The sequence below is a fragment of the Nelusetta ayraudi genome, unplaced genomic scaffold, assembly GCF_046127955.1.
Source record: "Nelusetta ayraudi isolate G7.1 ecotype Tasmania unplaced genomic scaffold, CSIRO-AGI_Nayr_v1 ptg000037l, whole genome shotgun sequence".
Lineage (NCBI taxonomy): Eukaryota > Metazoa > Chordata > Actinopteri > Tetraodontiformes > Monacanthidae > Nelusetta > Nelusetta ayraudi.
This window is the reverse complement of record NW_027466087.1, coordinates 1,167,617-1,192,808: the sequence shown is the minus strand read 5'-3', so window position 1 is coordinate 1,192,808 and position 25,192 is coordinate 1,167,617. Positions and strand designations below refer to the sequence as shown.

The following is a 25,192-nucleotide window of genomic DNA, read 5'->3' as shown; positions in this document are numbered from 1 at the left end:
CAGAGTTGTAGTCCTATACGCTACTCTGGGCTTCTCTCACTGCCGTCCCCTGCCGTTAGTAAGTCCCCGAAGCCCTGCCAGTCTTTTCCAATAGAAGTTGTGTCGGTCCCTCGCACCTCCAAACCTCTTATACTGTGCAAATCTCCAATAGATCATAGTAACCTAGTTCGAATAGATTGTAGAAATAAGGGGGCCCGGTCGGAGGTGGCTCCAGGGTCTCCCACAAACAAAATGGTGAAATGTGGCCTTCTTAACATTAGGTCTCTAAATTCCAAGGCAGTTTTAGTTAATAATTTGATTAGTGAACATAGTGTTGATATTTTCGGCCTCACAGAGACATGGCTACGTCAAGATGAATATTTTAGTCTTAATGAAGCCACTCCTCCTAGTCATATTAATACTCATAAGGCTCGTGATAGTGGTCGAGGAGGTGGCGTTGCAGCTATTTATAATTCCAATTTGTTAGTCAATCTCAAGGCTCAATCTATTTATAGTTCATTTGAGAGTTTAACGATGTCTATTTCGTTGTCACCTGATAGGCAGGCGGATTCCGTTGAATTCATTGTTGTCTACCGTCCCCCCGGTCCATATTCTTCTTTCTTAGATGAATTTTCAGAGTTTTTGTCTACTTTAGCATTGACTAAAGACAAGATCATAGTGATTGGAGATTTTAATATTCATGTCGACATTGTGAGTTCTCATTTCAAATCTATCCTCGACTCCTTAGGCTTCCTTCAAGTTGTGAATGTACCCACTCATAAGCATAGTCATACTTTGGATCTTGTGCTCACTTTTGGACTTGGTGTAGAGCAGCTGACAATCTTTCCCCGAAACGACATTTTGTCTGACCACTTTCTGATCACTTTCGGCTTTATTGTAGCGGATCACATTCCCCAAGCAAGGTCTATAATGAGTAGAAACATTTCGGACTCTGTTGTTGCTGAATTTAAGGAGAGGCTTCCTGATCTGCTTGATGCCCTTGTACCTCTTGACATGCTTCCGGCCTCTCCCCCCACCCACTTGACTGATCTTGATCTAGACTCCTTGACAGATTGCTTTTCTTGTATTCTGAAATCAACATTGGATGATCTTGCCCCTTATAAGGTAAGTATGAAAAGGCAGGATCGATCAGCCCCTTGGTTTACTTCCTCTACTCGCAAATTAAAACAAAATTTGCGAAGGCTTGAGAGAACTTGGCGTTCGTCAAAAACAGCTTCAGCTTCATCCTTCAAGACTTGGCAGGATTGCTTTAGGTCCTATAAAAAGGCCCTGCGTATCAGTAGAACTTCCTACTTTTCTGCTCTTATTGACTCTAACAAGAACAACCCAAAGTTTTTATTTAGTACAGTTGCTAAGCTGACGAGGAGCCATCATTGTGTTGAGCCATGCGTCCCTACTGGCCTGTCAAGCAATGATTTCCTGAACTTCTTCCAGCAAAAAGTAGAAGGTATCAGAACTGAGATTGGGAATTCCTCGTCTTCTTTGTCTTCTTTGTCTTCCACAGGTCACATGGCAGATCTTTCTCAACATGGCAACCCCAGTGTGTATTTCGGGAGTTTTCAGCAAGTTGGACTCTCGGAACTTGATTCTCTTGTCTCCTCTGCTAAGTCGACCACCAGTCTTCTGGACCCAATTCCAACCAGGCTTCTCAAGGAGGTTTCCCCATTGCTTCATTGTGTCATTCTTAGAATTATTAATCATTCTCTATCAACAGGTTTTGTCCCTCATGCTTTCAAGGTGGCTGTAATTAAGCCTCTGATCAAAAAACCCAATTTGGACTTGAGTGTGCTTTCAAATTATAGGCCAATCTCAAACCTTCCGTTTCTCTCCAAGATCTTAGAAAAAGTTGTTGCTAGGCAGCTTGTGGACTTCTTGAACGACAACAATCTACTTGAGGCTTTTCAGTCTGGCTTCAGAGTTGGTCACAGCACTGAAACTGCATTGCTTAAGGTAAGTAATGACCTCTTGTGTGCATCTGACAAAGGTCTTCTCTCTGTTCTGGTCCTCCTAGATCTCAGTGCAGCATTTGATACAGTTGACCACAGCATTCTTCTTAGGAGATTAGAAGATACTATCGGCATCAAGGATCGCGCCTTGGACTGGTTTGGATCTTACTTGTCTGACCGTTTTCAGTTTGTTCATGTTCATAATCATTCGTCAGAACGTAGGAGGGTTAGTCATGGTGTCCCGCAAGGATCTGTACTTGGGCCACTCCTCTTCAACATCTACATGTCACCTCTTGGTGACATCATCAGAAAGCATAGCATCAGTTTCCATTCTTACGCAGATGACACACAGTTGTACTTTTCTTTTAAGGCAAACAAGGCTCATCAGTTGGCCAAATTGGAATCTTGTCTTCGTGATGTCAGAACTTGGATGACACAGAATTTCCTGTTGCTTAATACCGACAAAACTGAGGTCATTATATTTGGATCGCGAGAGAGTAGGGACAGAGTCTTTGATGGACAAAGTGGTCTATTTGGTACGACACCCAGTTCTACTGTGCGGAACCTAGGAGTCACTTTTGATCAGGACCTGACCTTTAATTCTCATATACAGAATGTAGGGAGGTCAGCTTTCTTCCACTTAAGAAACATTGCCAAAATTCAAAGTTTTTTGTCCTTCAAAGATGCGGAAAAAATAATCCATGCTTTTGTTACGTTGTAGTATCTGAAACTGCTGCTGCCTTCCTATGCATATGACACCATTTGATATATGGCAGAATGTGAACTCAATCTGAACCCGCTGCTGCCTTCCTCCCAAAAAGGGGAATTATTGTCCATGTATGGTTTTGTTATTACCACTGTTATTTGATTGAAACCAGATGGTCATTAGGGGGTAACTATGAATGCATACATCCCCCCCATATCCTGGATCTTCCTCCTCTTCTTGTTGGGAGGCATAAAAGGTGATGCGAACAAAGCATCATTGGAGTTGCTCACATCTGGCCCAGAGACCTCCACAGGCTTTCCATGGTGCCTGTCTGACTCTTGACTTCTTTGAAATAAACCAGTTTTCATCCAACTAAGTCTGTGTCAGTGAAGACTCCTTCAACATCTACATCACCTGAATCCACCAGAAGAATTCACCACAAATTTGGCGTCACGAACAGGATCTGCTGTGGCTGCTGACGCTGTCGCCATCTGCTTCCTTGGCCTGGCTGCTTCTCCTTGTCGACAAAAGGTAATAATGCGCAATGTTCCTTTTATCTTAGGAGTGTTAGGCCTAACTGGTTCAGTTAGGCCTTTGGCTGGCTGTCGTCTGGTCACACTGTATAAAGATCATTTGGGTTGGTGTGGATTTGGGTGTTGATGTTGTAGGACCCTTTGTCAAAATTCTTTTTTTATTATTTTAAATGTTTTAGGATACCTTGGGAAGTTCGCTGATATGCGAAGATTTTTGTTTTAGTTCCCCTGGAAAGTCGCCGGCGTGCGAAGTGTAGGTTGGTTTGGTGGAGTTCCCCTGGAAAGTCGCTTTTCAGTGACGTGTAGGTTGGATTGGTGGCCAGGATGTTCGCTTTTTAGTGAAGTTTGTTGTTTTAAGTCTCCTCCAGGACGTTCGCTCTTTAGTGAAGTTTGTTATTTTACGGCTCCCCCAAGAAGTTCACTGTTTAGTGAAGTGTTTTATTTGTGCACGTGTTTTGAGCGTCTGGGACGTTCGCTCAAGCTGCCGCGGGATTTGACCTAAGCCCTCTGGGAGGCCGTCTAGCATACGTGGCCGTGAAATCCTGGATGTCCGTTAGGGATATTCTGGTCAGCAGCTTTCGGGCAGCTGGAACTGTGGGTTAAATATCAGGTTGTAAATGACCTCTCTGGCATATGCTGACGAGTGATGTTTGATGCCGTTTGATCTGATATCCACACTTCAAGGTAGCACAAATTTAGTTTGCATAATTTTTATGCTGTAGTCTTTTTCTTTGCGGCCGTAGTTGATATGCCGGTTAGGAGTGTGTGATTGTGTTATTTCTGTCGGGTACCGTTGTCTGTGTTTTTCTTTTGAGGGGATGTGCGTGTGTGTGTGTGTGTATGAGAGGAGGAGTGACTGGGATTTTTGTTCTCTGTGTGTCTGTCTTGATGTTCTTTGTGTGTGGAGAAGTTGGAAGTTTGAAGTTTTACATCACCTGTGTTAGAGCTGATATTAGAAATATAGTGGTGTATGTGGAGAGGTTGAGCTGATTCCCTCATTGTTAAGTTTATGAGCCTCCTGGGGACTTTTGCATAGACTGAAAATAAGGTGTTTAGAGGGACATATGTCTTTCAACACCTAGTTAACTTATGAGCCCCAGCTAGAACGTTTTATTGTTTATTAGAATATTTTGAAGTTAATTTCTATGAGCCCAAATGAGGACTTTTTAGAATATCTTGAAGTTAATTTCTATGAGCCCAAATGAGGACTTTTTGCTTAGGTAACATTTTTGGAGGTCTCTGTTGAGGTGGTGAAGAGAGGAGCCTCATCAGTGACTTTCTGTTGCACCAACACACATATGCGTTGAATGTGCTGGCTGTGAGTGCGTGCAAGGGGGGCTAGATAAAGAAACGTGTGGAAATAAAGAATTTTCTTTTTGTTTGTTTCAGGATTGGGTGATTTTGTGGGTTTTTTTCTTTTCTCATAAGGATTGTGTGCATTTTCTTTTAGTTCATTTTGGGTTATTTTGGCCTTGGAGGTTTTTTGGACTAGGGCGTGGTCTTTCTTTGTGTGGTCAGTCAGGGGTTGGTGTGCCTGGCTCCCAAGGAGCTGAGTGGGGTGTTTCACCTTCGGTGGTCAAGTGTGGACTGGAAGTTCTTCCCTGCCTCGAGGGGCGGGGCTTGTTCGCTCCTCCTACAAGTGGGGGTTATTCTTTTTCCTCACCCCCTCCTCACAGTTTTTCAGATAAAAAAAAAAAAAAAAAAAGGGGGGAGTAGGTCTGATATGATAGAGCGGTTTGGCTATAATAGAGCGGTTTATTAACTTTTGTTGATGGCTGTTTATAATTTGATAATAATTGTTTATAACTCTATAAACTAAAATAATGATTACTCAGTAATTAATAATAAAAAGTAAATAAGCTTTGTGTTTTCTTTAGAGAATTTCACCAGTTTATTTATTATCTAATTTTTTCTCTTTTCCTTTTCTGTATTTGTGATTCATCTGAACCTGGATCCTTTGGAGGCAGACAGGAGGACGAGTTGCCCTGTTGGTGACGGCATAGAGGTCTTGCATTTAAGACGAGTGAAATTTATATATACATGTATTTTTTATGGTTTGGAATTTACGCTTGTTCTCTTGTGGCCTTCTTTTGAACAGGTTCGGAAGGACATAAAATACGTTTATACACATTCCGAACTATTCTTGCATACACTGATTTTTTACAGGTCATTTTTGAATCTTTTGTCTTTTTCTAGCTCGGTGCATATCATCTTGCTTTACCTTTGTTATCTCTGTTTTTGAAAATTAAGGGTCAATTTTTTAGAATTCATAACTGAGTTTATTTTTTTAGATTGAGAGCCCATATCGGAAACCTTTCAGTTCCTTTTTTTTACAGTAGATAAACCCCGCGAAAGACGAAAATGACGGAGGTCGTTGCTAAACCCATAACACCACTTGAGGTGATGCAGAAAAATAATCCTCTTGTTAAAGGTTTACCAGAAGCCTCTAAGAAGTGGAACAAGCGTTGGCCAGATATTGAGAGACCCTGGCCAGTTGAAGGTACTTTCAATTCGGATGTGATCAAAACAATGAGCGTGCTCATTACCGCATACAAAGCTAAAGAGAAGAAAGGTAAAAAAGGTAGATCACGTGCTGAGAAGAGACAAATTGAACTCGCAATGTTGCAGCTTTTTGAGGATGAGGGACAAAAGTTGAGAGCTGCGGCTGAAGGGAAAGATAAAGTGGCTATGGAAGTAATCGCCAAAGCCACAGAGTCAACAGCGACACTACTGGAAAAAATCAATACTCCTTTCTCGCATACTGCTCCTGTGAAAAATCCGCCATCTTATCAGGAAGCGGAGTACGCTGACATTTATCCACAGCTTCCAGTAATCAAGCAAAAAGGTAATTACAGTATTAAAGATGACCGGGACGAAATACTCGAGACGGGGAAAGCAAAAACAACGGTGAAAATGTATCCTTCCACGAAAACTAAAAATACAGCAGTGGGGAAGCTAGAGGGTAAAATGAGAAAGTTGGAGCTGGATAATAGTGACAGTGACTCGGGAGAGGCCATTGGTGGCTACGATCCTGCCATTAAAAAGATGCTGGCCAGAGCGGAAAAACTAGGATCTAAACTCTGGAAAGCGAAGAAAATAAATCGAGATCCCTCTGATGAGAGTTCAGAATCTGACAGTGAAGATGATCCCGACTTTGATCACACACTCAGGACACTTGAAAAGAAAATAGTGCAATGTCGTTCAGACATCTGTGAGGCCAAAACTCCAGAGGTCTGTAGAAAACTGGAAAGGCAATTGAGAGACTTAGAGTCAATAGAAAAATCTTTCCATAGGGAACAATCAGGCTATGCCTTGCGTTCAAGAAAAATAGAAGCATCTGCTAAAATGTGCCCAGTGGTCGTTCGCGGACAAAACTTTGAATATAAACCTTGGCAAAATTCGGACATGTCAGACATATTGGAGAAGCTACCGATTCTCCAGGATGGGGCACATCCTTGGATTTCAAAATTAGAGGAGCTCATGGTAGGCACACAGTCTGCAGTGGGTGACATCAAGCTATCTAGCTAGTCTCATTGGTGTCCCTGCTATGGAGGAACTTTTGCAGAAGGCTAGGATGCTTCGCTTCATAGGTACAGTGGTAAATGATGCTGAATTATTTGCTGCATATAGAGGTCAATTTTGGAGTGCGTTGCGTGATGCATTCCCAACAAACGTACACCCTGATAACATTCTAATAGAGCCGTTGGGAGATCATGAGAATCCCAGAGCTTATGTGCCAAGAGCTCTCCAATCTTGGAGAAACGTTACCGGCAATGACCCCGACGCTAATCAAATGGAACAATCTATTGTGCGGACTAAAATCCAACAGGGACTGCCACTGGCAGTACGCAGTAAATTAGCAGAGGTGGTTGGTCTCGGCGGCATGGTCAAAAGTGTGTACATTGATCACATTGCCCATCAAGTTGAACTTTTTCGTAAGAAGGAGTCTGACCTGAAAACTCAAGAGCAGGAGACTCTCAGAAAACTCAATCAGTTGCTGCTAGGCGATAATAAACGCAAAGAGAAAACACAAGCAGTGGTCATGACAGGTCAACCTGGTCAGGTGTCATCGATGCAATCCAATCAAACCAATGTTCAACTTTACAGACCACAACTTCACTAATTACTACTCAGCAGACTATGACGCTGTTGACTACATCTTTAAGTACTCATGTCACGTTACAAGCTGTTACTATTCCGACGATGACAACGCGACGGGCGGAGACGACTCTGTCTCCAAAAGATGACAGTGTGGTTCAACCTACGACTGTGACAACTACAGTTGTTACGACCGAATCTATTCCGAAGCAAATTGACCTGGGAGTAGCCTTACGGGATTCAGAAGGGCGACACAAAACTTCGCGTGCCAAGGCGGGACGTGATCACAAACACAAAACTTCGCGTGCCAAGGCGAGACGTAATCACAGATGGACAGCGTTTGGATTCGATTCATCTGTCTTGGAGATTTCGGATCTATTCGCGGCGAAAAATTTGTGGTTTCAACAGCTGACTCATGCAGTAAGATCACAAGCATCCGTGAAAGGGCCCATGCATCGTAAGAGTGCCTTCACCAAGCACTTGGCCTTCCATTCTAGAGGCAATAGCAGAGCCGTTGCCTTACGAGTGTCAATTTTCTTTGTTGACCTGGCTTTTCCATCTCCAAAGGGGTATGGACCTGAGATCGAGAAATGTGTCGATGGATGAGAACACCGGTATTTGCGATCCTTACAGAGGGCTGCCATACATTAATCTATTGGATCAACAGGATGATCTTTTAGCAGCGGTACCTGATTCTATTGGGGTGAAAACTGGGAGAGTTCCTACATGTTTTTGTGCCAACGATACTTATGACTTTGTGTTTCTATTCTCTTCCTTGTGGGCGAGTGCCCAAGGGGGGAAATAGTATGTGTACTCATGTTTGATGTTTGATGTATCTCTTGTAATGGAAGTACATTTGTGATGTTCTGTATACAAAAGATACTGGCAGATATTTTCTCTGTTTCAGGACAATAGTTGGGGAGCCTACGTGGGGGTGTCAACTATGTTCAGAATGGACTCAGAAACTCAAATAAGCTGATGAACACTGGAGGACCCTGAATGAGGATGCAGAACATGTGAAGATCCTGCATCAGGGGACTGTGAACAACAGAACTCGACGAAACCACTGTGTATTAACCACTGTGTTTATTTGTATTAACCGAATTAATCTGAATTGCAACACAACATTTATTTTTTTGAGAATAAAGTTATTTGGGGGATTTTATCAGTAGGCAGATGCTTATGGGAACTCAATCTCTTTTTCTTTGTTTTGGTGAACAGGGACAGGGGTGTTAGGCAGGGAAAGGTCCACGGTGTAGGTCCGATGGGATGACCAGCCAAGCCCTGGATGTTTTTGATTTTGTTTTTGAGTTTCTCATGTGTGTGTTTGCCAAACTTTTCCCTGAATGCGGTTTTCTCTACAGAATTGATTTGGAGGGCCGTAAGGTGGTCGCCTAGGACAGAGGGGCCGTGAGAGAATTTTCCTATCTAGAAGGTTTTGATGGCTTTGATTGAAAGATAGCTGTCCGATAGGTTTTTCGCTCTCACACTCTACAAATTTACAGTGTTGCTCATAATCATTATGATATATGAGGTGACAATTACCTCATCAAGTTTGTACTTTGTATTTGTACTTACATCCTTTGCTATACATATATCATGTGTGGGTATCTTCTGTTTGTTTCCAGACTTTATGAAGTCTCGAAGGGGGGAAATATGTAGTATCTGAAACTGCTGCTGCCTTCCTATGCATATGACACCATTTGATATATGGCAGAATGTGAACTCAATCTGAACCCGCTGCTGCCTTCCTCCCAAAAAGGGGAATTATTGTCCATGTATGGTTTTTGTTATTACCACTGTTATTTGATTGAAACCAGATGGTCATTAGGGGTGTAACTATGAATGCATACATCCCCCCCATATCCTGGATCTTCCTCCTCTTCTTGTTGGGAGGCATAAAAGGTGATGCGAACAAAGCATCATTGGAGTTGCTCACATCTGGCCCAGAGACCTCCACAGGCTTTCCATGGTGCCTGTCTGACTCTTGACTTCTTTGAAATAAACCAGTTTTTATCCAACTAAGTCTGTGTCAGTGAAGACTCCTTCAACATCTACATCACCTGAATCCACCAGAAGAATTCACCACAACGTCTAGGCTAGATTACTGTAACTCGGTACTAGCAGGATGCCCAAATTCATCCCTTAGGACATTACAGTTAATCCAAAACTCTGCGGCACGATTGTTAACCGGAACTAGAAGGAGGCAGCATATTACTCCAATTTTAGCTTCCTTGCATTGGCTGCCTGTCAAATTTAGAATTGAATTTAAGATTCTAGTTTTAACTTACAAAGCTCTTCATTCTCAGGCTCCTTCTTATATTAGGGAACTCATTGAACTTTATCATCCTCCAAGAGCCCTTCGCTCTGAGGATTCAGGTCTTTTAGTTATCCCAAAAATTTCTAGAGTTAGATCAGGAGGTAGGTGTTTCAGTTTCCTGGCACCTCTATTTTGGAACCATCTTCCAGCCTCGGTGAGGGGGGCAGACACAGTTAGTTTATTTAGGAGTAGACTTAAGACTTTCCTTTTTCTTAAAGCTTATAGTTAGACTCCATCCACTGTCAGTTAAGCTGCTGTAGGCTTACGCCATGGAGGGAGATCTTTCGCTCCCGTTACAGGGATCGTTGCTCTGTGCAGGCGGAGCCTTTATCACTCTCCTCACCCAATCAATCTTATACTCTATCCACTCTGTCCAAGCTCTCATTATACTTTGTACAGTATGCTCGATATGCATGATACTGCCGCAGTCTCTGTGTCCCCGGCAGGTGATGACCACTGCGCCAGGAGCTGGATTGTGCTGTCCTGGGGGTCTTGCTGTCATCGCTTCATCCCACCACCACGCTTAAGACCTGGACTTGTCCTATCAGCAGATTGTCCATCGAGCTAGGCTCTTGCCTTCCAAAGCATGGACACTTACACTTCACATGGACAGCAGCCTTGAATTATTTCCTATTCTTTGTGTTTATATCCGTTTTGCCTGGTTGGTGTATCTGTTTTTCACTCTGTCCTGTCTGCCACCCTGGCTCACTCTGCTCCTTTCTCTCTTTCTCTGTCTCTCCTCTATCTTTCTACTTCACCCCAACTACTCATAGGCAGATGATGGCCCTCTGGAGTCTGGTTCTGCCCTAGGTTTCTTCCCACAGGGGAGTTTTTCCCAGCCACTGTCGCATCTTGCTTGCTCCGGGGGCCCGGTTGGTTCTCTCTGATTGTATAAAGAGCTTTGAGACGCCTATGGTTGTGATTTAGCGCTGTACAAATAAAAGTTTATTATTATTATTATAAGCAGAAAGCGAGTGTCTGCTCGCTCGAACGCTTTTGCCGAACTGTTGGCTGGCTTGACCGCAGTGCCAGATGGCAGTCTTGAGAGGACAAAAGTGATATGCATTTACTGTAACGAGCGCTTCCATTCGGCTACCATGTTAATCAATGTAGTTCAAACCAGGCGCGAACAGGCGTGTGGCTTCCCTCGCGGATCGTGCCATGCATTTAACGTCAGTTCACTGGACGTGGAAGCGAAGTGCCGAGGGCTTCCATTCAGCGCCCACGTTAATCAATGTGGTGGTTCACACTAGACGCGAACAGGCGTGCGGCTCGCGCCATGCAGTTGTCGTTTCGGCGCCTGCTCTATTTTGTGCGCGAGCCGCGAGCGATCCTCGTCAATTGTGGAGGAAGTCGCTCAAAAAAACAAAAAACAAACAAGAAAATCCGGTGAATTTTCAAAATAAACTAATTTCATATTTGTATGTTATATTTGTCAGTACATTGTATCAGAGTGCGAGAGAGATTAAACAAATACACACACACACACACACACAACTGAATGACACAAACCTGTGCATCTTTTGTTTTGTTAGTAGTACTTGTCATTGCTCCAACACGAATAAACATGCTGCATTTGCAGAAAGCAAGTATTTGCCTACTCCCATGTTGATATGATTATTTAAAAAAAAATGGGAAAAGAATTGCGATTAATCGTGAGTTAACTATGGAAAACCATGCGATTAATCGGATAAATTTTTTTTTAATCGACTGACAGCTCTAATATATATATATATATATATATATATATATATATGTATATATATATATATATATATACATATACATATATATATATATATATATATATATATATATATATATATATGTATATATATATATATATATATATATATATATATATATATATATATATATATATATATACATATATATATATATATACATATATATATATACCAACAACTCTTCTTTCCTCTTTTGGCACCCCAACTTGTGTTTTTTGGGCAGCATGATGTCTCGCACTCAAGTAGTCATTCAATCTGGGCTCACTGATGCTGTCGACGGTCCCAGAATGTCCAAAATGGTTGGAGGACTGTTCATTCTCTCAGTTGATGTTATCAATACATTTGAAATAATTTATAACACCAATTAATTGAAGGGCCCAATTCATTTGAAACAAAAACCTCACACACACACACACAAAAAGAAATTCTGGATTTTCATGGGCCCCTCTCCCTGCTGGGGCCCTGGGTACTCAGGTCCATTTTCCCCCCCACTACCACGCCCATGAGTACAATGTTATCCAACGTTGATTAAAATTATTAGACTAAGACAGCAAGCCCTATCACTTATTATTAAGCTAATAAAGTATACATATATACACAAACACACGCGCACACACACTGAGTTTATTGAGTCAAGCATCAGTAAATGAGTTTTCAATCAGGGCAATTCATGTCTTTATTGTTGTTTGCCAGAAAAGTGTTTATTCAGAATGAATCATTTGGGCATGCGCGGAGTTGCTCATTTTCTGGAAAGAGTAGTGGAAGAAGAAGAAGCTGTACTTCTGCCTGTGTTGTAAACAAACGCTGCGTTGTCTGCACGTCCTCGGCTCGTTCACAAGCCTTCAAAGCATTTTTTTTATTTGTTCTATCGTTTCGTATTTATTTCGCGAAAAAAATGACCGGCTGCCGCTAAGGAAAAAACAAACAAACAAACAAAAAAAAACAATGCTGAAAGAGGCGTAGCGTACAGATTAAAATCACCCACAGAGCTGCAGATCTCACTCTGGGTTGCAGCATCTGCCAGCAAAGAGAATGCTCCTGGAGGGGTTGTGTTGAATGAACAACAGGAAGGGGTGGTCTGCAGTGAACTTTTTTGGAGGTATGTACATCTGTTGTTTGATGATCACACCAGTTGCAGCAGCAGCTTCTGTTCCCTTCTCATTGACCTCGACAATTGCCTTGTGGACCACATTTGAAATAAACAGGCCGTGGACTGGAGACATGCCTGTCAGAGAGGAGGCAAAAAGGGAGATATATTTGACAAATGTGTTGCATTATAATCTAAACCAGTGAGTCTCAACCACTGTGCTGCGACACACAACGATCCAAATTCACTTAAATGGTCTGACCAAAAAAACAACCATGTCATTATGGAGTGACTGTGCTTTGAGATAAAGTTAGTAGTAGGACTCCTGGTATTATTTGTTAAACGTTGTGTGGCATTATAGGGCCGGCAGGGGTGCTGCTTTGCGAGGCTGAAATCGCTCTGAAACCTCGCATACGGTCCAACTACATGGAAGGCTTTGTGGTGGACGCTGGGATCGGTGTGACTGTGCTGCCCCCTCCGCTTCCTCCTGCTGTGGCACGCTCGGGCGCTGCAGCCGCTGTCCACGTTGGGTCGTTTGGGCATAGCTACCTCTCAGAGGCACCCGTGTTAGCCAGGTTTAGTTTCTCTTTTATTCTGAACTGTGGGATTGAGGGATTTATTTTATTTCATTTTTTTTTTTTTTTTGCTTATGGTTGTCATGTTTATTGTTGCTGTTGTTATTGTCAAATTGATGTGATTGTCTGTTAATTGGTTTTATGTTGAATATTCTTCCCTTGTTCCCCTATGGTATATTTTATCGTGAAATGATTTGAGTGCTGTAATAAAGATTTTTTTTGTTGTTGCATGGAACCACGTCTCTAAGCTTCGTTGGTAAAAAAAAAAATAAACTTGTGTGCCTCCCTTTGTTTTGTAATTAATCTAGCAGAGGTCAACTTAATTCTCCAGGTGCAATTCCTGGGGTGGCCTTGTCGGACCTAGTTTTCTGGTTGCCACAGGTGCTTATTTTTTCATACAAGTTGTGGGTTCTTATTTCTCCTCACTTGGCCTTTTCCTCTTTATATATCTACAGTATATGTGTAGATACACACACATCTCTCTCTCTCTCTCGCACTCTCTCTCTCTCTCTCTACATGTGTATATATATATACATATATATATATATATATATATATATATATATATATAGACATATATATATATATACATATCGTATAAGTCATCAAATAAAAGCTGTATTTCATCTGTTTTTCAGTGTTTTCAGAGTCATTTCAATAAAGAGCTAAATACCGTGGGGCTTCAAAGACACTGATTTTGTTGTAACTTTGTTCTGGTTAATTTTCAATTGACATTGAAAATGTCAATTGAAATTGTCTCATTATTTATTTTTTTTTTAAATGTGTGTCGAAGCTTCTGTCCCACCTTTTATGTTTTCTACATATCTCATGATATATTTGAGGTGGGTCACCAAAACACTCCATCCATCTGCTCCTGCTCCAGCCCCCCTGTCACACCCATTGTGGGCCCACCAGTCAAACACCACTGATATAGAACAAAAATAAAAATCACATTCATACAAGTAAGAATAAGATTTGTTTCAAGTTTGGAACAAGTCAAGTGTCCTACCAGTGAAGTCGCTCAGTGAGGCACTGAAGGCATCGACCATCCCCATGCTGACCAGGACTTCTTTCAGTCCGTACTCCTCCTCCATCTTGAACCTTGGCATCTTCACCTGGACCTCGACAACGTCCATCCTGGTCGGTTGAGTCCACTCCACGAAGTTCTCATAGGTCAGCTCCTTCTCCAGCTGGTGGTTGATTTGAATATTTGAATGACTTTATCACTTTTCTGAATGTCTCATTATTTTTTTTGTTTTTTTCAAATGTATGTCGAAGCTTCTGTCCCACCTTCTCTAGGCCTGTAGTACCGTCCGCTACTTCTTGAGGTAAAAAGATGAACATGCTAAGATCTTTTCCTTTGTAAGGCAACTCCAGGATCTGTTCAAGGGAGCATTTCAAGCATGATTGTTGTAATTCCTTTTTTTTCTGATCAGAAATCGATATTTCTGGCGGCTCGTAAATAGCAAGAAATTGTTAGGACCTGGCAGTTGACTTGAGGAATGAAGGTGAAGGGAAATTTATCCTCCTGGAACATCATCTTCACCAGCTTCTTGTCATTCTCCAAGGAGGAAATACAAAAATATGTTAACATGAAGGAACTATGTGAAATCACCTTTTGCAGTGATGTTTATCGCAGGGTTTAAACTGCAGCGTTTGAAGGGTATCGGTTGGGATCTGCAGTTGTTTTTCCTATTTCCCCTCCACCCTTCATGTTGTCTTCTGTCTCCCCTGTCTGGCAGCTGGCCTGGGAGGGACTACCCCTGCTCCCTTGACACACCTGTCACTGGTCCATCTGATTGCCTTTAGCTCATCTGGGCCGATCACCTATCCGCTGCCAGTTCATCAAGAAATGAAAAAAAAGAACTATTTCTCTCTTCTCTCTCTTTCTACACACACACACACACACACACATATATATATATATATATATATACATATTGTGAGCCGGGTTATGACAATATATCTACATATATACATATATATATATATATATATATATATATATATATATATATATATATATATATACATATATATATATACATATATATATATATACATATATCTTTAAAGAAACATCTCATGGATGCACTGGGACCGTATCATCAGTGATGTGATTCCTGGGCTCATCGGGTATTTCGGGTCTTTGAACATCAGATACCCTCCCACCAGGCGACCCAGCCTGGGTGATCAAGTCCCGACTTGCGTCCCAGTAGCAACCCACGGATCTGCCCTTTTCAGCCACAACCACCTTGTGGCTTTCTCTGCAGCTTCACTTGCGGACTGGATGGCTCTCTTCTTGGCCGCCCCTGAAACACCCAAACGGCTGAGTGCTTTGCAGAGATAGCGTCCTGCAAAGCCTCTGCAGCCAACCTCTATGGGCTCATAGAATGTCCTCCAGCCCCTGCCCCGGCACTCCTCCACTAGTTCCTGGTACTTAGATTGTTTCCTATCGTTGGCTTCTTCGATCCTTTCTTCCCAGGGAACTGTAAGCTCCAGCATGATCAGGCGTTTCGAAGCCTCAGAGGTGATGATCATGTCTGGCCGGAGCGATGTTGCAGCTATGTGCTTGGGGAACCTCAGCTGTTTTCCCAGGTCGACGAGCAGGTGCCAATCAGAAGCTGTGTGGAGGAGGCCTGTTGTTTTCGGTGGACCTGCCCAGGGTCTCTCTCCTGCTTTGATGAAGGGGATTGCCTTCTTCGGAGCGCGATGTTGTTGCAGCTGCTGATGGCTGAGGCTATAGTCTCAGCCACTGCCTTGAGCACCTGATCATGACGCCAACGGTAGCGACCATCGGCCAGGGCCTTTGGGCAGCTGCTGAGGAGATGTTCTAAGGAGCCTCTTCCAGAGCAAAGGGGGCATGAAGGTGTCTCACTCTTTCCCCACACATGGAGGTTTGCTGGGCTAGGGAGGGCATCGTACACTGCCTGCACCAGGAACCGGACGCAGTGGAAGTCTGCGTGCATGATGTTAGACCAGGTGACTTTACGCTGCAACGTGCCCTCCCACCTAGTCCATTCTCCCTGCTGCCGGAGTCCCACTGCTCTGCCCACTCGCTCTTCTTCCAGGCCTGCTCGGACCTCTTCCTTGAGTAGCTGGTGTCTGTCTCTGCCCAGGGCCTGGCTGACTTGGGTCTTTGGAAAGTATCCCAAGCCTGCTCTTCCGATCGCCACGACCCCCACCAGTGCCTTTTGCCTTAGGCAGGACTCCACCTCCACTGCCTTGGCTGCCTTCTACTTCCTTCCTGTCCTCACTTCGATCCCAGCTGATGAGACCTTGCAGTCTTTGGAATCCCTGTACTGTAGGGCTTCTCTTGTAAGTGCCACCTTAAATTCTTCAGTAAGCCCACTGAATGGTAGCTGCAAGGTGTTGCTTGACCCATACAGGGCAGCGCTGTTGAGGCTGCGAGGGAGACCCAGCCATCTCCGCAGAAAGCTGCTGATCTTCCTTTCAAGCGATTCCACCGTTGTTATTGGGACTGGATACACAAGGAGAGGCCACAAGACTCTGGGCAAGATGGAATGCTGGTAGATCCAAGCTTTGAATCTGCCAGGCAGGCCGGACTTGTCCACCTTTGTGAGCCACCCTCCTAGCTCTTCGGTAGACTTCTGGATGGCAGCAGAGTCTTTCAAGGTAGCGTCAAAGAGCTTCCCCAAGCTCTTGACAGGTTGCTCCGTGATGGATGGGATAGCCATTCCTGAGATTGAAAACTGGAATTTGTCCACCACCTTTCCCTACATATATATATGCAGATGTCACTTCACTGATCGGTGTTACCTTGTTGATTCTGAACTTGGCCTCGCAAGTGTTGCTCTCCTTAAATATCTTCTCCCAGGTGCCTTTGAAGTAAATGGCATTAACCAGCACCAGCTTGGTCGTGCTATCCAACACACCATTAGCCAGCAAATCCTTTATTTTTCCTGAAAGATAGCATGGACATGGATGAGTTGTGATGTTTCACAAATTAAGGAAAACATTTGATACATTTCTAGAAAAAAAACACCTTGAGTTTGTTCCTCCACCCAGTTGTTGATGTTCAGTCTTGCTGCTTCAAATTCGCTCTTGAAATTCACAGACTCCAGCTCACCGTAGTACTTGCTGATGCTTTCCAGGTACTCCTGAAAAACCAATAAGTTACTTTCAAGGAGTGGATATTCCTGACTGACTTACTTAGGATGGGTGATTTAACCGTTAATTCAATGCAATCACCTTTGACTTGACATGTATATTCATATGTATATAAATATAAATGTATATATAATGTTTATTTATATACGTATATATGTGTTTGTGCATGTATATATACAGTATACATACTTTAATGTGTGTGTGTGTATGTGTGTATATATGTATATATATATATATATATATATATACATATACATATATATATATATATATATATATATATATACATTAGGGCTGGGCAACGATTAAAAATTTTAATCGTAATTAATTGCATGATTTCCCTGATTAATAATGATTAATCGCACTGTATACGCAAAATCCAATAATGAAGTTAAAAGAAGTGTATAGTGCACTTTTATTTTAACGAAGTCATTCCTTTTCTGGTTCTGCAGCAGCCAGCAACACACTTTTACAAAATAAAAGCACGTATTGCGGCTAACTGGCGATCAATAAATAAATAAGCCGCGGTGGGTTAACGAAGGATTAATTGTTGACGCGCATGCTAAAATAATTCCAGTCTTGCTTCGAGGTTCTTTTTTATTTTTTTTATTTATTTTATTCTTTATCACAATGACCTCCGACGCTCACCCCACCACACCAAGGCATCCGAGGCCCACAGGTGAATGTCATTAAATAGTGTTGTGGCTACAACCCACAGTGACACACACACCCTTCCCAGGTGTTAAAGAAGTGCACTCACAAATATGAACAGTAGAAGCTCACGGCTAGGGATGGGCGATATATAGCCCATCCCTACTGACAGCTCCTACAGCACGTGAGCAACATGCGTTAATGCGGGTTAAAGTAATTGTCCGCGTTTATAAATAAATGAGTTAAGATAATAACGCGTTAACTTGCCCAGCCCTAATGTAAATATATATTATACATGTATATATATATATACACACACACACACACACATATGTACATATATATGTATACATATGTATGAATATCTGAGTGTATGTATATATATATATATATATATATATACATATATATATGTATATATACATATATATACATATACATATATATATATATATGTATATATATATATACATATATATATATATATATATATATATATACATATATACATGTATATATATACATACACTCAGATATACATACATATGTATACATATATATGTACATATGTGTGTGTGTGTGTGTGTATATACACACACACACACATATATATATATATATATATACATATATATATATATATGTATATATATATATATATATATATTCACACACTTGTATGCGTGCTTATACCACACACACCTTCAGGAAATGGAAAGACTGCTCCCCGTACAGTCGGTTGGCAACACTGAGAGCATACGGAGCCCCTGGCTTGTTCAGCTCACTCAGTAGTTTCTTAAAGCCAGCGCTAACATCATCTGGACTATCTTTAGCTTTTAACCCCTGTGAAGAGAGAAGGCAACTGTTACAGAAATGCATTAAAACTGTCAATTGACTGATCAAACTTTAGCTAGGTTGCTGTCTAAGCATGAGGACCTCGTTTCTCCATGAATTTTCCTTGAAAATTGTTGGTTTACAAGCAAGCTGTCATGCAACGTTCAAGACTTGCACACAAATTGCTATCATGTTACACCTGTGTCGACCCAAGCTCCAAGTAGCACTTGGCAGGATCAGTGTTTCCTGTACCAGCACATTGAACTGAGAACTGGCCAGGTGCACTTAACCTTTAGTTAACAGGACGTGAGAGTGTTGCATTTTTGTTTTATTCCATATTCAAATGAAACGCCAAGCCTCCTCCTCCATGGTCATGGTCCAGTTTATCGGAATAGCTTCCATCTTAAGTTCATCGCTTGTGCCCCAGGTTGGTTTTGTGTTACCTCTGGAAGTTTGGCATGGAGTTTGCAAAAATCTTAAATCAAGTCTTGCAAACCAAGACTTGAAAACTTGTGTTACCTCTGTACGAAGTTAGTGGAGGAAAAGTCCAGAAACAACACAGAATCAATGCATTTCAATGACATTGCTGATGCTTCCTACTTTTGCCACAACGTTGTCAAGGGAAACCCCTGAGTGCTCGATATACAGCAGATATACAGTGCATACACTATATATCAATCTATCTATCTCACCTTTTTTGGTGTGTGGTGCATAAAAACGGGTGATGTGCCGCATGGAGATTGTGCAGGCCAGTATATTGCTGAGGGCACATGTCCTTAACCAACTCACCAAGTCACTAACTTCACCCAAAGACAACTTGTCTTGAGCCCAAGTGTGTGCGACTGGGTTACCTCTGACATCTGTTGAGCCGTGTTGCCTCGGGCCCCCAGCAGCGCCATCGTCAGGGCCGACGAGATGCTGAAGGGGGAGAAGAAGACATTCTTGGTCTTGTCCTCGTCACTCAGCTTTGTCAACAAGTCCAGAGCGAAGGCTGTGTTGGCCTTGGAAAGAGGGGACAGTGTTGCCATTGTGTCTCTGAATAAAGAAATAAGGGCAGAGGATTGAAATGCACTCCACGGACAAAAGTAGAATAGAATAGAATAGAATAGAATAGAGCGCCTTTATTAATCCTACATCGGGGAAATTTGCATCATTACAGCAACAAAAAATAGTGCAAAGAGAAGTAAAAATATTGAATGAAAAGAAGTGCAAATAAAGATGGAATAAAACAGAGAAACAAGATATTAACATGTTATGAAAAAATGCCGATGATAAATAAGTGTTTTATAGCACATTTATGAAATGTAACCTGGTCAACAACATGATGAATTTGCACAACATATATGCTCACAACAAAAATAAAACAACTCTGTAAACCAAAAAAGGAAGTAGGTTGCCAGTAGCCGAGACTTATTTTTGCCCAATCTGTAGAGTCCATAATATTACCCAGAATATTAGTAATACAGAGACAACAAGAAAAAGACACAAAACAAAACAAAATATGCTTTGTATTATTCCTCTTCAATTATTCCCAAGTCAATTGCTTATCCTTATAATCATGAAATATTTTGACCTTTAATATTAAAAAAAAAAAAAAAAAATTCGACATTTTCAAATCATCACTGAGCCCATTCCAAAATGTAACTCCCATAAAAGAAACACATCTATGTTTAACATTGGTCATAGGCAGATGACGGCCCTCTGGAGTCTGGATCTGCTCTAAGTTTCTTCCCACAGGGGAGTTTTTCCTGGCCTCTGTCGCACTTTGCTTGCTCTGGGGGCCCAGTTGGTTCCCTTTTCTCTGATTGTACAAAGCACTTTGAGACGTCTTTGGATGTGATTTAGCGTTGAACAAGTACAAGTTGATTGGTTCTCACATGACACAATTCAAGACACTCAACCCTCTTAACATATATTTATTTTCTCTCAGTTTCTATGCAGCTGTTTAGACTGGCTTGTGTATTTGATCCCTGGGATATGGGGGCCTTTCTGCGTGAGGTTTGTGCAGTCTCCCCCTGGCTCTGTGGGCTCTTCACAACTACGAAAGACGTGCACGTGAGATGAATTTGTTCCTCAAAGTTGACTATATTTGTCAGTGTGAGTACCAATGGCTTGCTTGGTCCATCCACCATGGCTCATTGACAGCTGGGAATGGTTGCAATCACCTCAGTCAGACTGGATTGTCCTCACCGGGCTGCCTCACAAACATGGTGGTGCAAGATGAGGGAAGGGTGAGGGCAGGACCCTTGCTAAATGTATGTATGTATAAAAGAAGCGTTCTCTGGGTAGTTAAACCAAACTTTTATTTGACAGTGTGTTTTTCAGCCTTTTTTGAGCCATGGCACATTTTTTACATTGAACAAAAAAATCCTCTGGCACCACTAACCAAAAATATGATAAAATGACACTTTTTAGCCTGATAATGACAATATCAGGTAATACAGGCTCACGTTCATTTCAAAGCGCAGTCACTGAAAAATACAACGTTATTATTGCTTGTTTAGACCAATTAAGTGAAATTTGACATTACCTCGTGCTACACTAGTCTTTGAGAACCACTGCTATAACCTACACGTTTCTGAGGTCACACTCAAACACTCAAGTAGTGTCAAAGTATAGTTTTTATGTAATCTAATTCCTTTCTGATCGAGAAAGATAAATAATGCATGTGCCATGAATCATCTTCTGTGAGTTCTCGCGAAGAGAGGGTGACTGAGTGGGCGTTTACATTGAAAGGCAGGCTGCAGGAGAAGCGGTGATTGCCGCCACATGTGGCTCTTCTGCACCTCTGTAGTAGCTCCCCTTAGGGTGGGGGTGGGGGGCAACTAATAATGTGGAAATACATTTTAGAAATTTTATGGCCCCGTTTACAAGTTGAGGACTTAAAAAATAAACAAAATCCGAGCGTGTTAAGAAAAGCATTTGAAAAAAAAGAGAGATTACACAAAGCCATCTTCAAAAATATGTGCATTTACTCAGAAACGTAAACAAAAGGTTGCCGACCCCTGCTCTAGATTGTATTATTACAACCTTAGAATAAACTACAGAAATAAGTTATTAGAATAATAAATCAATCATGAAACCACAAATAAATTATGTATAGAGTTTAATATCTTAAAATCCATAGACATAGCATACTTAAAAACGTCAGAAATGTGTCACATGCAGATGAACGCAACACTTTTTAAAAAAGTAAGATAATAAACTAATGGAATGAAACTTACTTTCTCTCCGTCTTGCAGCCTTGCAATCTTGGAAAAGGTTGTGAGATTTCTGCGCACAACTTCCAAGTAAAGACACCCGCTTTTATTCTTTCAAAGTGACACACCCAAACTAACAGATATCTGTAAACAGAGCTTACTCAACTGGCACTACCAAAAGTATAAATCAAGAATTAATGAAACTTTACTTTGACTGACTGGTTTATCAGCCGCAGCCTGCATTTTCTAGGTGTGTGGGGTGATGACTTGTCCTAGACACGCTGGTTGACTGATTTGAGGGCATGATAGTCAGTTTCATTTGGCAGACTTTGGTTTTAAAAGTGTAACTTGAAACCATGAGAAAACAAAAGCCAAACAGAAGAGTGGAGATGCAGGTTGGAACACGATTTGTGTTTTGTCCACTTATTGAGAAGAGAGTTTGCCTTTTACTGAATGAATGAAACGCTCCCAAATGCCACCTTGATGTGAGGCTGTTGGTGTATTAAAACTCCATTTAATCCCATCTTGAATTAAAACACCTTGGATTTTTTCATTATTCAACTCCACAAGATTTTGTTTCAACTCTTTTTTGGCTCCAGCGAAATTGGTGCCATTATCGGACCTCAAAGTTGACACAGGAAATCTTCTGCAAATAAATCTGCGGATGGCATTAATGCAATGCAAGAGTTTGTATACAGAGTTTTGCCGTGTCTCAATTCAGGGTCTGCGCCCTCGAAGTGCGCATTTTGGAAGGAAGTTGCGTCATAGCACTGCGCCAAGGCTTGTCCCAATTCCCGAGGGTGCTTAGGACGCTGAAAATGCACCCTCGGAAATACGCACTAGTTTTGGCCGATTCCAAGGATACACCGCTACTATCCTTCGCGCACTTGGGTATCCCATGATGCTTTGCGTGCTGCTGCAAAGCATCGTGGGATCCTGGGAAGTCAGCTGAAATTAGCGGCATGTACTGGCAAAGACACGACATATAAATCTAAATATTGAAGTTTCACATAAAGTATCCAGTTTTTAACCTAGGATTTTATTTATTTGATCATCCAACGGCATCGTTAGATGGCGAACCAATGGTTAGCTTGATGCTATAAAAACGTCACTTCCGGGGTTGGCCAGCCGGAGGGAACGGCGGTGACGAAACAAGGAAATACGCCGAAGGCTAGACCGTCCCGTGTGGTTACCGAGGAGGCGGGGTTTGGTCCGTCCTTCTAGGCTGGGAAGTCTAAGAACGCTTCCTTCAGACGGAGGACACTCGGCCTCAAGGGTGCAGAACCTGAATTGAGACACAGCCTACGTGCCACCAGGTGCACAGCACGACTGGTCAGGCAGGTGAAAATCACTCCATACCTTTTGTGAAGGCTTCTTCCTCTTTTGACCTCCAGGGGGCCGAAATAATCCACTCCAACATCTGTAAAAGGAGCCTTGTCTGGCAACATCCTTTCCTCAGGGAGGTCTGCCATCTTCTGCTGTCCAAGTTTTCCTCTGTAACGTCTGCAGACTGTGAATTCTGTAACTGTCGTTCTTGCAGCAGTGGAGTTGGCATCAATTATCCAATATTTCTGTCGAAGCCTGTGCAACATGTGGTTTCTACCTGCGTGTCTTAGTTGTCGATGAACATGGTGTAAAATGAGCTGGGACACATGCACCTCTTTTGCCAGGATAACAGGCTGCTTGCTTTCTGATGGTAACGCTGACCGATGTAAACGACCTCCAACTCCAAGAAGGCCACCATCTAGTACAGGATCCAACTCCTAGAGTGCACTGTCCTTGGCAATGTTGTTTGAGCCACGTGTCAGTGAGGCAATTTAATTTTTAAATCTGTGTTTCTGAACGAAACAAACTATTGCCTTTTCTGCCTGATCATAACTTTCTGTAGTCAAGATCTTCCCTCCAAGTGTGGCTTTGAAACACCGAAGCTTCTGATTGAGATAATTTGTTGCTGCAGTTTCTTTGTAACTTTCAGTGGCTTTAAGTTCCTTTCTCTTTTGGCTAAAGGAGCAAAGGAACATTTTTAAGCTCAAGGAACCAGGCAACAGATGAATGAGGCGAGTTGTGGGATCTTCTGGTTGCTTGACAATTGCATACACTGCTGAACTTCTTTTCATTTCTGGGTCGTGTTGAGGGAAGATGCCTCCTTTCCCTGGTTCCCTCCCGCATTCGTTGATCGCAATAACGGAGACGAGGCCAACAGTCAAAGTTAACAATTTAATAAAAGTTCAGTATTAAGCCACAATTGAATAAATGATGCGCAGCGCTCCGAGCGTTCTCTTCTCCCTCCGGATCGAGAAGCGCGCCCCCTCCTTCAAAGGTGTCGTCCTTTATCCTCCTTCTGCCGGCGGGGGCGTGACCGGGGTCCTCCTAGCGCCGACTTCTATTCTCACACGTAAGGCTATGGCAGTGGCTCTCATAACATACTCAGCGGCTGCATGATAGTAAGCAGTAAGTTCAAGATATTAATGTCCCACAAAGTTTTCCCACTAGCACTAAGTTTCAGAAAATAAGTAAATTTCCCACACTGCAGAAGACAAGGACATTTGACAGTCTTTTGGCTTTCTCTGCACCTCTTGTTCCCCCTCATTTATACAACACGGAACTGTGCAATTTGTTGTTATATATTACAATATACAGCTGACTTGAAAACTGAGAGAAAAAGATTTAAAAAAAAAAAAAAAAAAAGCACTTCTATTTAACGCAATCTCCCAAACTGTTATGGACGGGTGAACAGTGACACCTACTGGACAAAGTGGCAATGAATATGTGGGGAAAAAACAAAACAAAACAGCAAAAACACCTTCACTCAACAAAGGAAACGTACCTGCAGAAGACAATAAAGGACATTTGACAGTCTTCTGGCTTTCTCTGCACCTCTTGTTCCCCTCAACGAGCAAAACAACAATATTGAAAAAAAAAGGTGGCAAGTCGGCCATGTTGTCTCTGCTGCGCTAGCCGCATAGCAGCCTGCCACAGCACAATCGGCGCAAAGGGAAAATTGTCAATAAAAACTAAAATTAATAATTAAAACTCACATAAAACAAACGTGCAACAGTAGCGGTATTTAGACGAGACTGGTGCACTCCAACTGGAGCATTAATAGATCGTTCCTGACGGAAAATAACTATAAATCGCAGCAGCATCCTTTAACATGACTTACCCTCATTTATACAACGTGGAACTGTGAGCATGAGACTGTATTTGTTTTATTGCTTTTATTGTTTTACTGTTGGTTTTTATGCTTTTATGTTTTTATGTACAGCACTTTGTGTCAGCTGTGGTTGTGTTTAAAGTGCATTATAAATAAAGTTTAGTTGAGTTGAGTCACCTGAACTTTCCATCACCTGTGGTGGGACCCGA

General features: G+C 42.1%; 1 protein-coding gene and 1 pseudogene across 1 annotated transcript; both read right to left on the bottom strand.

Moving 5' to 3' along the window:
• Nucleotides 1-12,002: 12,002 nt before the first annotated feature.
• LOC142892558 (leukocyte elastase inhibitor-like) lies at nucleotides 12,003-22,517 on the bottom strand. The gene is made up of 10 exons (XM_076032757.1): nucleotides 21,850-22,517; nucleotides 21,358-21,426; nucleotides 19,481-19,662; nucleotides 18,498-18,638; nucleotides 17,020-17,134; nucleotides 16,794-16,936; nucleotides 14,497-14,574; nucleotides 14,304-14,393; nucleotides 14,023-14,203; nucleotides 12,003-12,576 (listed from the first exon to the last, which is right to left on the bottom strand). Exons 2-10 carry the CDS (start codon nucleotides 21,398-21,400, stop codon nucleotides 12,350-12,352), a joined length of 1,200 nt encoding a protein of 399 aa, XP_075888872.1. The 5' UTR covers nucleotides 21,401-21,426; nucleotides 21,850-22,517; the 3' UTR covers nucleotides 12,003-12,349.
• Nucleotides 15,193-16,750, bottom strand: LOC142892586 (uncharacterized; annotated as a pseudogene).
• Nucleotides 22,518-25,192: the final 2,675 nt, after the last annotated feature.

Bases quoted from the DNA above. Each gene is read 5' to 3' on its own strand.
- LOC142892558 (XM_076032757.1), bottom strand. From the start codon at position 21,400: ATGTGGCGGCAATCACCGCTTCTCCTGCAGCCTGCCTTTCAAT. The intron at 17,135-18,497 runs GTGTGTGTGGTA...TTGGTTTTTCAG, and splicing joins AGTCTTTCCATTTCCTGAAG to GAGTACCTGGAAAGCATCAG. The intron at 14,204-14,303 runs GTGGGACAGAAG...ATCAACCACCAG, and splicing joins GTACTACAGGCCTAGAGAAG to CTGGAGAAGGAGCTGACCTA.